The following is a 15,231-nucleotide window of genomic DNA, read 5'->3' as shown; positions in this document are numbered from 1 at the left end:
TATCAATTCAAACTTTCCCAAGAATGCAGTGTAAACAGACTCAAGATAGTGAGGATACATGTATGTGTAAAACCTAACAAGCTTAATGCAAGGATTTATTAGAATGGCAGTGACCTCTATTAATGAAAAAGTGTTGCCTTAAAAAGGTGGCTAAATTAAAAAAAAACAAAAACAAGTTAGCTAAATTTTTATTTTTCATCTAAGATGATTAAACCTAATAAAACTCTTTACATAATGTCACAAATTTTATTAGCACATTATTTTTAGCTGAGCCCTGGTAATTTTCACATATGATTAAGCCCAGGAAAACAAGGTGGTGCTCTGGAAGTGATTTAATACAAGAGAGTGGCTATAAGAGGGATAATGGTGGTCTTTAACAACAGGAAGGCTACAATGTGTAGTCTGTGTAATCAAAATGTTATTTATTTCCAAAATATTGTTAAGAAAGCTTGTTTTAAATTTTTCTTTAAGAAGAAACTGGTTTGGGGTACCTGGGTGGCTCAGTGGGTTAAGCTTCTGCCTTCGGCTCAGGTCATGATCTCAGGGTCTTGGGATCGAGCCCCGAGTGGGGTTCTCTGTGCAGCAGGGAGCCTGCTTCCCCTGCCTGCCTCTCTGCCTACTTGTGATCTCTCTCTCTCTGTCAAATAAATAAAATCTTTAAAAAAGAAGAAGAAGAAGAAGAGGAGGAGGAGGAAACTGGTTTTCTCTAATGTGGGAAAACTTCCCGCACTGGTGAAATAGCAGCTGACTGAGGACAGGGGTAGAGCCATAAAGCTACTCTGGGACAACCATACCTTATAGTGATTAAAAACATTAGCAGAACTTCTTCAGTACTAGATGCTACATATAAATTAATCCTCATTTTTCATACCTTACATATTTATAAATTTGCTTACTTGCTAAATTTGTGATCCCGAAAATTAATGTTTGTGGTGCTTTCACAGACATGCATGGAGTGGTGAAAAATTTGTTGCTTAACACCTTCATTCTCAGCTGAGGCTGAACAAAATAAGATTCTGTCTTGTTTTGGCTCTGATAAAACAATGACCAGAGGATGAGAACACAGGGAATAATGCAGTATACTACTGCAAGAAGCTCTCTGGCTGTGGAGCCAGCTAGATAGGGCTGGATTCTCAATTTAGTGCTGCAGGTTCTGGTAAGTAAGTCAAACGTAACTCTTACGAACCACATTTTCTTTTCTGTTTAAAAAAAAAAGGGGGGGGGTCTACTAGAACAAGTATTTTTTTAGGATTTGAGATAATAATGAATGTAAGGGGTATATGTGTGTATATATGTGTGTGTGTGTGTGTGTGTACATACACATATAGGCAATTCTCCTTATTTGCTGCACCTATGTTGTTAAAGTAACCCAATACTAAATCAGTGAACCCTGAACCATTGCTAAAGGAAATACGTACAGATGTAGTACGTGTGAGCCTAGCAATGGTTCAGTGTTTAGGGGATTTTAAGAATATAATTATAGCAAGTAAGGAAAATCAACTCTATGAACTATTCGACAACATTAACAAAAACCAAACATTACCAATAGTGAGATCAGAAAAACACTAATGATTTTATATTCTAGATAAATACATAATAAATTTGAGATCAGAAGTAGAGGGTAATGATTAAAGAGTTTAAGCTCTGCGGTTAGGCTTCCTGTATTCTAAAAGTCCACCCAATCACTTAAAAACTCTGGGATCCTAGGCAATTATGTAGTAACTCTGTGCCTCCATTTCATCTGCACAGTGAGGACAGTAATAGTTACCACCACATGTAGTTAATTTGAGGAATACAGAAGAAAAAAATCACACATTAATTAGAATGATGGCTGACACAAAGTAAACCTTAAATAAATGTTGGCTACTAAAACATACTTGGCAAATAGTCAATCAGCTTCCTTAAAAAAAAATAAAATAAAAAATTACTTATATATCTAAAACTCAATAAACAAATCCTCCCACTTACAGCTATCACTTTAAAAACATTTTCATGTTATTCTCCTAAATTAGTCATGTTACTGTGAGCTTTTCAACTCACCATTGTTGCAGCATTCCAAGCAGTGGTTGGTGCAACCTTTGGCTGCCAGTTAGATCCTCCAGTTAGCTTCTTTTCACCTGGCTGACTCCAATTTACATCACTTTAAATAAACATCAGTGAGAATGTTAAATGTCTATAATTGTAAAATTTCTTTACTATATACTTAGATTAAACAAAAAGCATTTAATATGCAGATCTGACAGGTCTACACATACTTTTGAAATGAAAGCCAAATCAACCTCTAAATGGTACATGGGGGAAATAATACATATAAAACACTCACTTCTTAGTAGTTCCATTTCCAATGCCAAGATCTACAACAGGAAATAAAGAAAGCATTTAAAAACTAGACTCATTTTTATAATACAATTAATTGTGAAGACGATTAAAAGAATCCAAAGAATACTTACTGCCCACCAGGTTGGCTAAGGATGAATCCAAGTCATCAGATACTAACTTGTTAGGTGGGAGTTTGGCAACAGGAAGACTCTGGTTCTGAGAGGCCACTGTTGGTTTGAGAAGTCCACCTAGTTCATCAAAGCCTTAAAGTTACAAACAGATGAAACAGGATTTGTAAGGGACTTTATGGTGCTAGCTTTCTACAGGGATCTCTGCCTTTTCTACTTATTCGTCGGCAGGAAAAGTCCTCCATGGGGCATTAATTAATGACTTTAAATGGAAGAGGGAGAAATTCACCATTTCAAAGTGAACTGATTGAAAAGATCTGTCATGTCTTATTTCATGACAAAATTATATTAAGGTTAGGGGCACCCGGGTGGCTCAGTGGGCTGGGTCTCTTGCCTTCGGCTCAGGTCATGATCTCAGGGTCTTGGGATAGAGCACCACATCAGGAATCTCTGCTCAGCAGGGAGCCTGCTTCCCCCTACCCTCTCCTACTTGTGATCTCTCTCTCTCTGTCAAATAAATAAATAAAATCTTTTAAAAAAATTATATTAAGGTTAAAGGGGACGAGAAAGAAGCATTCGAGTAAACAATTCTTATTCCAAAGTTGTGAAAGAGAAGGGAATGGAATGGAATTCTCCCCCTCACTGGCAAGATTTTCTGAAGATTCCCTTATACCTGAAGAAATATAGACAAAAAATACATCTCTGTTCCTTTGAAAAATGTTTCATCTAATAAATATTTTGTAGACCTTTTTACATTCTTCAGAGTAGAGTATGCAAGGTATATGTAAACCACAACATTAGAAGGAAGTAAAAATGTACCATTTGATTATCACTTTTCTTCTGTCTAAAAACAGTTAACCTAAATTATACCTAAGAAATTGCTAGCCTTATGCTCCAATGACATTAAACCATCTACTAAACTAGATTGCTTAGAAATGAAAATAAAATAGATCCCTTAAGGTTCTCTACCAAAGCGAGAAAAGTGAATCCATTCAAACAAATCCAGTAAAGGACTCAATAACATGATGCAGGACTGATAAAAACAAAGTCACCAAAACTAGTGGTGTACAAAATATGAGTAGCTGATCTCTATTTACTTTATCCTTTTCCCCAGAAAAACAAACTGAAAAGGAAAAAGCCAAATGCATCCAAAATGTAATTATAAACCAACTAGTGCACAGAGAAAAAAAATTCTTAGTCCATACATACTCTTTATAAGATTGCTTACTTTTTGTATAATCGAATATTATAAAATCAAAAACACCTCACTATGTTTCTTCAAATGACTTGAACTTATTTACTAATTAAAATCAAAGGTCATTCCATGGTAAGAATAATAAATTTCATGGAAACTCTTAATCTTTACAAACTTCGGAGTAACAAAATACTAAATGGAAACCTGGCTCTAGAAATTTATATAAGTCCCAATTTTAAGACAAATGAACAAGGACACTACAGAAAGAACCACCCTTAAAATAACAAAAAGCCCCTAGAGCTCTGGTACTTAATACTTCTAGTTGGTTAAGCACCGACTGTCTCAACAAGTCAGGTACCAAATGTTTTATTTTTCCTATTTTTCAAAAAAGCCAATTTCATTTCAGTAAAGGTGAAAATTGTAATGACTACAAAGCACAACATTTTACATATAACCATTAGCAATTTACCAATCTAATGTGAGGAAGATCTCATTTAGCTCTAGGAGAAACAAAATCCTCCCAGAATCAAAACTGCCAATAAGAAAAGGGTAACAGTTAATAATCCCTTGAAGTTCTTCTCATCTAGTAGCTGGGAGAAGAGAAACAACTTCACTGGCTTACTCCAATTTAATCTATTTACATATGTTCAAAAGATATTATTATCTGTCCTTGCACAGAATCTAAATGAGAACATTATAATAATGTTAACAGACAATTTTTTCTTACCCCCAGAATCTACAATAACGTTGGTAGATTTATTTCCAAACACAGATTCAAAGTCAACATTAAGGCCAGCTGAAGGATGTGGCTGTGCAACTGGAGATGGAGTGAATCCTAAGGAAAACCAAAGTGGAAAAAGCTCAATTCTTTAATATATCTACATTTACGGCTCTTAATAATGACGACAATAGGATGGAAAAAGCAATAAATTCCCCCAATGAAAAACAAGGCCAATCCTTCAAGCAAAATGTTTCTTAACACTACTCCATCTTTTTGTAATGATGACATTTTTCTGTAACAAAATCATCCTACTGACAAAGAAAACTAACAAAAGAGCAACTGAAGTTGTACTATTAAGTTTGCTTCATTACAAAAATAAAATTTTTATCTTTTTACCTTAATTTTATATACTGATTAGAAAACTAAACACATCTAAAATTCCAGGACTGTGCATGAAGTAAAATATATACACAATGCAAATGATCACTTGGTAATGAAGTAAATGTTCTACAGTGTTTTAAAAAATATCTACTTAGAGATTCTACTTAGATCCTGGAATCTTCCCCCTCTCCCCGACAACTTACTCACCTTCCATTATTTCTCTCACCTTCCTTCCACCTTTAAATTATTAATTAAATGCAATATGGTTTAAGTTCATTTGAGAAGAGGATTCTGAAAGTTACAATGCATTAATCCTTAGGTTCCCCCTTTAAAAGTAACCCTTTAGATCTATCGAGTATTCCAAAGGACACACGTTTTTAAAAATGTTCTTATTCCAGGGGCACCTGGGTGGCTCAGTTGGTTAAGCTGCTGACTCTTGGTTTCAGTTCAAGTCACGACCTCACGGTCCTAGGATCAGCAGGAGTCCAGGCTCTGCCCTCACCAGGGAGAGTCTGCTTGGGATTCTCCCTCCCTCTGCCTCTGCCTCTGCCTCTGCATGCACACTGTGTACACTCTCTCAAATAAATAAATCTTTTTTAAAAAGTTCTTATTCCATAATTACTTCTTAAACCACTCTTGAAAACAATGGTCAGGGGAACCTGCATGGCTTAGTTGGTTAAGCATCTGCATCTGCTTTAGGTTCAGGTCATGATCCCAGCCAGAGTCCTGGGATTGAGCCCTGCATCAAGTTCCCTGCTCTGTGGGGAATCTGTTCTCCCTCTTCCTCTGCCCCTCCCCTGTGTTCCAGCATGTGCTCTCTCCCTCTCGCTCTTTCAAGCTCTTTGTCTCTTTCAAATAAATAATAAAATCTTAAACCACCACCACCACCACCACCACCACCACCACCACCACCACAATGGTCATACAGTGAGAACACAAACACTATCAAAGTATAAAATAAGTTAGTATATAAATCTGACCATTCATCAAGATGTTTCTAGATCTCTAGACTTACCAGTTTAATAACATTTTATTTTATTTTATTTATTCATTTGACAGAGAAAGAGAGAGAGAGAGAAGCTTAAGGAGGGGGAGCAGCAGACAGAGGGAGAGGGGGAAGCAGGCTGCCCACACAGCAGGGAGCTTGATGCAGGGCTCGATTCTAGGACTCTGGGATCATGATCTGAGCCAAAGGAAGACGCTTAACTGACTGAGCCACCCAGGTGCCCCTAACAACATTTTAAAGTGTACAAGCTGTTTAAGAATTACACCATGGGCTCACTGGTTCTTCTCTATGAGAACTTACGCATCTACTCAAGAAGACAAAAATCTACTGTGCTTAATTTTGTGCCCATAGAACCATCAGTTTAAGAAATACACAAATTGTTCTTTAAGTGATTCTGGAAACAGTTCGCTGGCTAGGTCTCCAAAGTTTAGGAAATATACATAATAATTTATAAACAGGATAGCCTATCAAATTCCCGGTTTTCTCCTCTTTTATCCCACCTTTCTAGAATCTGGTTAATATCAGAGATAAACCCATCTTTCTACAGTAATCCATTTATTACTTTCTTTAAAGAGAGGAGCCATTTACTATGGTCCCTAGGGGCATCAGTCTGTGCAATTACAAGACTACTACCTAAAAGTGTAAAAAGTTCGAGAGGATATAAAGTAACCCAGAGCTAGCACCTCAAATTTAAAAACGTCTCTAGGTATGCAAAGCGTAAAAAGAAATTTTTTTATAAATTGTAATATCTGATTGGCTCCTAGGGAAGCAAGCAATGTATTTCAAAATAACAATATTTTAAGTAGTAACACATCTTCTAGGTAAGAGTTCTACATTTTCATTTCAATGAACATTATCAACTTAATGTCCTTTAATCCCAAGTCATTTTTTGGGAGACTTAGGGTTTTATTTTGTTGTTGTTTTTTTTTAATCAGAGAGAGAGAGAGAGAGCATGTGCACGCACACAAGCAGGGGAAATAGCAGGCAGAGCAGGCAGAGGGAACAGCAGACTCCCTGCTGAGCAAGGAGCCCCATGCCAGACTCCATCCCAGGACCCTGGGATCATGACCTGAGCCGAAGGCAGCGGCTTAACCTACTGAGCCACCAAGGCTTCCCAGGATTTAATTTTTTAAAGTTACTTAAAACAAAGATTAAAAACTACTATCACCATCTCAAAAGGAAAATTCAGAGACAAAAAAAAAAAAAAAAAAAAAAGATGAACAAGTTCTGAGTTAAGGATAACTATGTAAAATAATCATGACATTGAACTGCCTACTCTTTCACTTCACCAAGGCCCAGTGAAAACTCTACCACTGACCATCAGTAGTTCATAGATCAACATTTAGAAATCACTGCCTGGCAGAGCATATATCAGGAGGACGATAATAAATTAACTGCATGGTACAAGATGAACAAGCTTTGGGGACAGAAAGGCATTCCAAATACCGTCCAGAAAAACACACCATTTTGTTAAGGGATTTTAGAGGTAGTTCCATAATAAATTAGATCTCATACTTGCTGTGAAAGTAACTTCTACTATTTATTAAACTCTATGAAACACTAATGCAAGAGCTTTATAAACAGTATATTATTTAAACTTCACAATAACCCTATGAGATAGTCATTATTATCCTCATTTTACAGATGAGGAAATAAAGAGCTTAAACAATGTTACTCAAGGTCAAAGATTTATTAAGTAGCAAAACCAAGACTTAAACCTCAGATTATCTGATTTCAGAATCTTTTAGGGGTTTTCAGTTTATCCCAAGTATTTCATTTTATATAAACTAGTAGGCAGAAAAAGAAAATTGTATTATTACAGCTATAGTAATTATATTTATTCACTATTAAAGTTATATGAACTTCTTGAGCTTCTCACAGCAAATGCTGGGCCAAAAAAGTGAACAACCATAGCAGTTTTAATAAAGTCTAAAAGCAATGAAAAATGTGTTCAAGGCTGTATCTGATGATTAAATAATAACAAATATAAAATGATTTGAATACACAAGATAATTTTCAGTAGTAGTTTTAATGATAATTCTACGTACCAGGCATAGCGCTAGATTTTATACAGTCATATATGTAAATCTCATGACAATCCTCTAAGTTATTATTATCCCAATTTTCATAGGCTTAAGAAAGGTCAAATACTTGTTTCAAGTCACACAGGTAAGAGCGTAGAACTGGAATTCAAAAAGGAATTCAAATGCAAATTCACTGAATACTAAACACATACTTTCCATCAAATGTCCTCATAATTTCCATTTTTAAATCTTTTTAATCATGCCCAAGTCTGCCAGTCAAGAGCCTCATTCTTCACTTGTGTCAAACCTACTTTTCAATCCCAACTGAACTAAGGTAATCAACTCCTATGCACCAAAAAGAAAAAAATAAAATCAGCTGGATTTTGGGGTTTCATTATCACTGCACTGGCCTAGAACATGTTTGGAAAGGCAGAAATGAGTATCAAAATGGCCATGCCTCTCTGGAAACTGTTCCCGGTTTCTTCTGCCTTTGCATAGTGCTGGCAAAGCACGCCTATTTCCAGGAGAATCTCCCTACATCTGTGCCACAACTGTTTAAGTCAAAATTATTTAGTGTTCTATCACTATATAAAGAGCTTTAAATTCCATAAGCTTGTAATAATAAAATGTTATAAGCTCCTCTGAAAATGTGGACCTTTTGAGTACAGATTAAAGTGGGGAGATGACAAGTATCCACTCACAGAACAATCCTGTTTTTAATTAACACAAGCAAAATTAGGGAAAAAATGATCTGTTCCTCAAAAGCAAGTATATTTTTTCTTAACCAAATTAAAAAAAAAATCCTCATTTTAAAGAAAACAAAGAACTCCCTCCTGCATAAACAAACTGATAAACTTTAGAGATACCATTACCTACCTCCAAATAAACCAGCTACGGTAGAAGGCTCATGGCACATAAGGGTAGTATTAGGATAAGCTTGAGTGCCACAAAAAGAATCTGACAAGGCATACATGGGGGGCAAGGGGGAGGGAGACAGAAAAAAAGGAAGAGAAAAATGAGGAGGAACAGTTAAGAGTGAAATGGAATAATTAAAAAACAAATGAACAAACAGAACAAAAACAGGAGAGTCCAAGCTCTTAGTGTTCTTCACATTACAACTTATTTTAAAAAGCACTTAAGTCTCCATTATGAACATTCTATTTAAAATATATTCACAGCAAAATTTTAAAAATAACCAACATGTATTTCCTTAGAGAAATAAGCAGCAGTTGGCGTTTTAGTCAATGTTAACATGTCTTCTGATGTCTTCTTTTACAGATGAGTAAGCAGGCCTGAACAAGGTCACAGACATGGCATAGCTGGGATCATCAACCCATTCTTCTTGACTTATAACTGCTTTAATGAGGATAAGCTACTTTGTACACTGGGGTTCACATCATCAGACCAATGTCCTACTTTGAACGAGTTAGAGGGTGTCTATGTAGCTGTTCTCTGATTTTTCTCAGTCGTTCTTAATCCTTTAGAGCAGAGGTTGGCAAATTATAGCCAGAGGCCTATTTTTAATATGGCCACATGAGCTAAAGAAGGTTTTTACATTTTCAAACAGATATTTTTTAAAAATGAAAGAAAATAAAAGAAGAATATGTAACATAGATTTTATATATCCTTTAAAGTCTGAAATATTTACTATCTGGCTCTTTACATAAAACGTTTGCTGACCACTATTCTACAGAAGCACTATCCAAAAACTTCTAGTAACAGAAATTTTTAAAAATCTGCTCTAATATGGTAGACACTAGTCACATGTGCCACCGAGCAACAGAAACCTGGCTAACACAGCTGTATGAATGACATACCTTGGGTGGCCCTTTCATGCTATGAGTAAGAAACTGTTGGAATTTTTATTATACAACCTTACTTCTCAAGAACTTTTAATGTGGATTAAATGGCTTCTTATTATAAAGCCTTTTCTTAGGACAGGCATTCGCAAACTACAGCTGCATGTCTTTGTGAATAAAGTTTTCCTGGAACACAGCCAAATGCGCATTTATGTATTATCTATGGCTACCTTTATGCTATAATGCCAAAGCTGATAGCTGCAACAGACTATATGACTCATGAGCCAAAATTATTTCCAATCTGATCCTTTAAGAAAAGGTTTGCTGATTCTTGTTCTAGACTAATGACCTAGGTTGACATGAGTGATTTACATTTTCCCATTCTAGACTCACTTTTTTACAAAAACACAAGTACTAAACAGTAAGTTTTTGCTAATGATAAAACTTGACAGATGAATGTATTTTAAGTATACTTTATACTTTCATTTATACTATTTACACTCAAAGAATGTAAGAGTTTAAATAAAGACAACACTTTCATAAGGAAAGGGCTCTGTAAAGCAAAGACACGGGATTCCTGCTTCAAGCTTTTGCTCCTATCAGCCAGGTTGTCTCAGGACATTAACTTTACTCAGACTCACATGATCCATCCATAAAAATGGTAGTAATTCTGTTACCAATATGAGAGTTAAGAACTTGACCAAATATTCTCTGGAGGTCCTCACAAGCTTACAATCACCAATTCTAGGATTTTAATCTTCAAATGCACCTACTCACCTTAGCATATATGGCCATCAATTTTACTAACTTTCTTTGCTTTTTGGTCTTCCTCTTGCCCCAACCCAAAGGCCTTAGCCTTAAACTTAAACATTAGGAAAAGGACATTTCTAGTACATTCCTTCTGTTAAAGGGTTTCCTTGAAAAGCGTAAATAATAATTAACTCTCACAGAATTTTTTATATTTTTACTCTGGTTCTGTTTCAATGTGAAATAGCTATAGCCTATAGCATTCTGTCCCTCTAGGGTAAATAGAAGACTGACATACTGAAGCACATGTACTGGTCTGACCTAAAGACAGAAATTTTAAGACCAAAAGTAAAGACATAGCTGTTTCATACCCCCAATTAAAGCAACTGACTTAATGATACAAGAAGCCAGACTCACTAAATACATGCTAGCTCATATTCAGTAAGTATAAAGAAAATATAAACTTATTAGAAAACCACATTCCAAGGTTAACTCAAGTAACCTTTTTTTTACCAAGCAAATAAGGTACAGCATTTAACAATTCTTCTGAAGAGTAGCAAAATATGAAATTTAGTTTCAGCCACTTTATACTTAATTTGTAATATGTTACAATGACATGAAGGAATGCCTGCAATTAATTCTTAGAATTTGGAGCTATGAGACTAGTTATATATAATGACAGCACGTGCCTTGGAACTTCCTAAAATCTCCAACTACTCTTTTCTAGTCACCTCTCTTCCACCTCCTCATATGTATCGAACAGAATGTTCAGAATGTGGCTAAGTGGCTATTTAGGGTACACAGCTGACTTTTAACATGCTGCTTTAAACAAGATTTAAATTTGTATCGCCTTAAAAGTTGTTTCTCTGGTGAATAAAAGCAGTTTCATCATCTTTTTTTTTTTTTTTAAGATTTATTTATTTATTTATTTGACAGACAGAGATCACAAGTAGGCAGAGAGGCAGGCAGAGAGAGAGAGAGAGAGAGAGAGAGAGAGAGAGAGAGAGAGAAGCAGGCTTCCTGCGAAGCAGGGAGCCCGATGCGGGGCTCGATCCCAGGACCCTGAGATCAGGACCTGAGCCGAAGGCAGCAGCCCAAACCACTGAGCCACCCAGGCGCCCCAGTTTCATCATCTTTTAAGGGGTGTTCAAAATCTTTTCACGGGGTTGAAAATTGTTAATTTCAGGTTACTATATATTCATAAGATTCTATATATTCATAAGATTTCCTTGTGTAACTCTGGAGTGAAATTTTACCTTTTTACAGATTTTTATACCACAACTAAAGGCAATTTAGTTTTCATTTTCTACTTGTCATTTATCTCCAGGCTAACAATGAAGTGAAACCCTTAAGAATGGGACAGAGGGTATGTATGGATTTAAGACGATCTAAAACTGTACTATTCACAGTTCAAAAAAGAAAAAAAAAAAAAAAGATAGCTACTGAGAATGATAACCATCCTCTCTCCTAAACAAAGAGGGAAAGATATAAGTACATACATATTAGTAAGTGTAAGAGATGTTATCCTATAGCCAACTCTCTGAATTAATAAACAAAACATGGGGGGAAAATGTGATAAATGATGTTAGACAGCTTGAGTATCACACTATAATAATGATGGAAAACAACACACTAAAAAAAAAAAAAAAAAAATCCAAAAACAAAAACACCAACCCACAACTTCAAAGGAAATCTTCTTTCCTAAAAACTTGGATTAAATAAAATTAGGGATACTAATTTTTAAATGTCACTATATTATTGTTATTTAATTTTAAAAATTGATAATAAAATCCAAAATAATTATTGCAGCGCCTTAAAAATAATTAATGAATATGTAAAAAATACTTAGGCAGTATAAACATTAATTGGAAAGAAAGGTTAAATGGTACTTTACCAACAAACATTTCATGAGTAGGTGTCCTAGTAGTAAAAGTGGATACATCTGAAGAAATGGGAAGGTGAACATCACCACTACTTTTTGTGAGGAAAGGATTTAAGCTTGGAATGGCATCATCAACAGCATCTACAGTAGCAGAGAAAGGATCTGTGTAGTCCAAGTGCATTACAGCAAAATGAAGAAAGGAAGTAAATTAATTAGTATTGTAATTAGTCAAAAGATGCAAAGTGAAAAGTAGCAGCTATATTATTGTTTATTAATCTTAAGTGCAAAATACCTAATCATCGTCATCAAGATGGAAGAACTACATTTAATATCTTTTAAAATGAATCCTAAGAAGAAAACATTAATGTGTCCAATTAACATCTGTAGCATACTAAGGACAGATCTGCTCTCTAACATCAGGAAGCCAATAGGTGAAAAAGAAAATAACCAAAATGCATCGATAAAAGAACCACCAACCCTGGACCGTGTTCCCCACCCTATATGGGAATGTATTGGCTTTCAAGGCATACCTATGCTTATTCAAGTGAAAGATATAAAAACCCAGTGTAGTACGTGTGTGGCGTAAGTAAAATATCAAAAAACAAAGAAAATTAGGGGTAAAGGGCTATTTATAACATGTGGGGTAAGTCTTAAATAGGTTCAGAGGTAGAAATTTAAAAAAATAAAGATGAAGAAAAGGTCTCATGATTTAGAAACAGGAAAGGAATTTTAGAAAAATTAAGAACAGAGACAAAAGAATGGTGGCCATTTCATAGACTGGGAACCACAATGAAGGTCCAGTTAAGAGTTCTAAAGCGAAATCATTAAGGCTTTAAATGATTTACTAAAGTAGTAACAAAAGTACTATTCCATATTAGGATGGTACCAAATGTGTATTATTATCAAATCCTACTTCTAAAGTTATTTTAGAATCAGGTATTTACTATACTTATACCTCATTCAAGATAATCACCATTCTAATGACTAAAAACCACTCATCATTAGCAGCAAAACCCTCCTAACCTTTACATTCTATACTTTTAACCAGAAGCCTATTCTTGTCTCCTATAGTTCGTGATGCTCACTTAAGAATATGATATTAAGCACTGTATTTTACTCTAAGACTGTATGATAGAACAATAAGAACACAAAAATAGCCTAAAAATAGCCAGCTCATTCATTACAAATACATTTTTCCCTAAAGTCAATAAATTCAAAGCAGGTGCTCCACAAATCCTAAAACTATTTAAAAAAGGAAATAGCAAGAAAATATTGAGGTCACTGGCTTATACAGAATCATTTTTTAAAACTTTAATTTTTTTTTTTAATCACACAGGACTTTTTCTATCAAGTATTCCTACAGAACATCAATTTACACCCAAAAATAAAGTCCTACAAATGTATCAAAATTCACTGATACAGTACTCAAACTAAAACAATCATGTTCAACACCTTTCCCATCTCCCACTCCTTAATAAATGGAATGACGGGGGAAAAGAATCCAAAAAAGTAATTAAGAAATAAGAAGTAGAAAACAGATAACAAGAAAAAGGTTTTCTGTCCTAAAAAAAACCTATAATGATGACCACTCTAACTGCTTTCTGCATAAAGAAGGGGATGCACTGTTTAGAGTTCATCAATTATTCAAAGTACTATTTTAAAATACTGAATAGTGGCATGAATTTTTTAAAGTACTTCATACATGGTCGGACCCAAAACATCTCTAGTTTTTCATGCAAAAGAGCCATGAGAGAAGTCATTCGAAAAAATACATTCTGCTATTACAGATCTATTAGTTTATGAGAAAAGACACATTTGGGAAAAGACATTAGTTATCTGCTGCTCTGATGAATGATGGAGTTTTACCTAAGTACTTATTATCAATCATTTTCTATTATATGAAACATCTTAGAGAAGAATACACAGAAACAAGCAAGTGTGACTGTATTTAGGTCGACTAGACAGTAAGAAAAAACAGTCCTTAATCTACTTGACAGAATTATTAGATAATATAGATGATGTTAATCTGTTAGTGGATACTGTACTACTACTAATAAAAACAAATCCATTACGATTAAAAGAAAGTAACATTCCAGCTACCCCAACTTAAACTTTATTCACTAGACAGGTGAATGAAAAATAAACAAATAAGTATTTTATTTTAAAAAATATTTTTTCCCATTATTCCTAGAAACGTTTTTTTATGTTACAACAGTCAAAGAAAAATAATCCCAAAATATTGAGGATTAATATAGCAGACATATTATAATGCTGAGGTCCTAAACACTGGATACCTATATTGACACAAATAAGTTTTCCCTAAAGCATTGTGTGTTTCATGCCAGTGGAGAGTAAAGCAAATTTAACTTCAGAATGATAATTCTTTTTTGCCTGAATTAAATTCTAAAATCTAGCTTAAGACATACATCGGTGTACTGAGCTGAAAATATTGTTCATTTTTAGATTTGATATAACACAAAGTTTTAAAGGTGATATAAACTTAAATCTTCTCACATATTAGTATTCAACATGAAGTGCCTATTCAGACTCCAGACCATTTCTTGAAAAATCAAAGGCTCATTAATAATGCAGTGAGGGGTACAGAAGAGCTTGTGTTCTGTCTTTCATGTTCATTTTTAGGTGGACTCTTAAATGCCTTTTAAATAAACAGTCAATCCTTACTTCCTTTTAATTTAGCATCACTAACTACCTGTGATTGGGAATACACAGCATCTCTGTGGTGCTTTATGGTAAGAACTAAATTAATGCCAAATCTGTTTTAAAAAGTACTAAGTCTGCTATTAAAAACCATTTTAGCAAATGAAAGCAAGACAAACACAGAATAAAATTTTAGGATTATCAAAAAATCATACCTTTGCTTTGCTTTGCTATAAAAGCAGCATGATGTTAAAATGTTACATATTTCAAATGTTTAGGTAAATGGTTAATTTCAAAAAACTTTACTGTTATGATCAAAACCTTTTACTTATATGATTTATTTACTCATCTCAATCTAACTTTAATTTCAA

The 15,231-nt window shown here is 34.5% G+C and overlaps 1 protein-coding gene across 27 annotated transcripts in view; it reads right to left on the bottom strand.

Annotated features, from left to right (window-relative positions):
* PICALM (phosphatidylinositol binding clathrin assembly protein) overlaps window positions 1–15,231 on the bottom strand; it is a 111,669-nt gene that overhangs the window by 22,969 nt on the left and 73,469 nt on the right. For 4 of the 27 annotated variants that reach the window (XM_082749068.1, XM_082749047.1, XM_082749072.1 and 1 more), the window contains exons 13-18: window positions 12,215–12,364; window positions 8,651–8,731; window positions 4,370–4,477; window positions 2,451–2,582; window positions 2,324–2,354; window positions 2,041–2,140 (exon numbers count right to left, since the gene is read on the bottom strand). In XM_082749068.1, coding sequence (XP_082605194.1) covers window positions 2,041–2,140; window positions 2,324–2,354; window positions 2,451–2,582; window positions 4,370–4,477; window positions 8,651–8,731; window positions 12,215–12,364 — 602 coding nt within the window. The remainder of the gene's footprint in view (window positions 1–2,040; window positions 2,141–2,323; window positions 2,355–2,450; window positions 2,583–4,369; window positions 4,478–8,650; window positions 8,732–12,214; window positions 12,365–15,231) is intronic. The other 23 variants (XM_082749054.1, XM_082749073.1, XM_082749070.1 and 20 more) reach the window with 8 other exon arrangements.

The sequence above is a fragment of the Mustela nivalis genome, assembly GCF_964662115.1.
Source record: "Mustela nivalis genome assembly, chromosome: 9".
Classification (NCBI taxonomy): domain Eukaryota; kingdom Metazoa; phylum Chordata; class Mammalia; order Carnivora; family Mustelidae; genus Mustela; species Mustela nivalis.
Note: the sequence above shows the minus strand (reverse complement) of the source record. Positions and strands in the feature narration are given on the sequence as shown.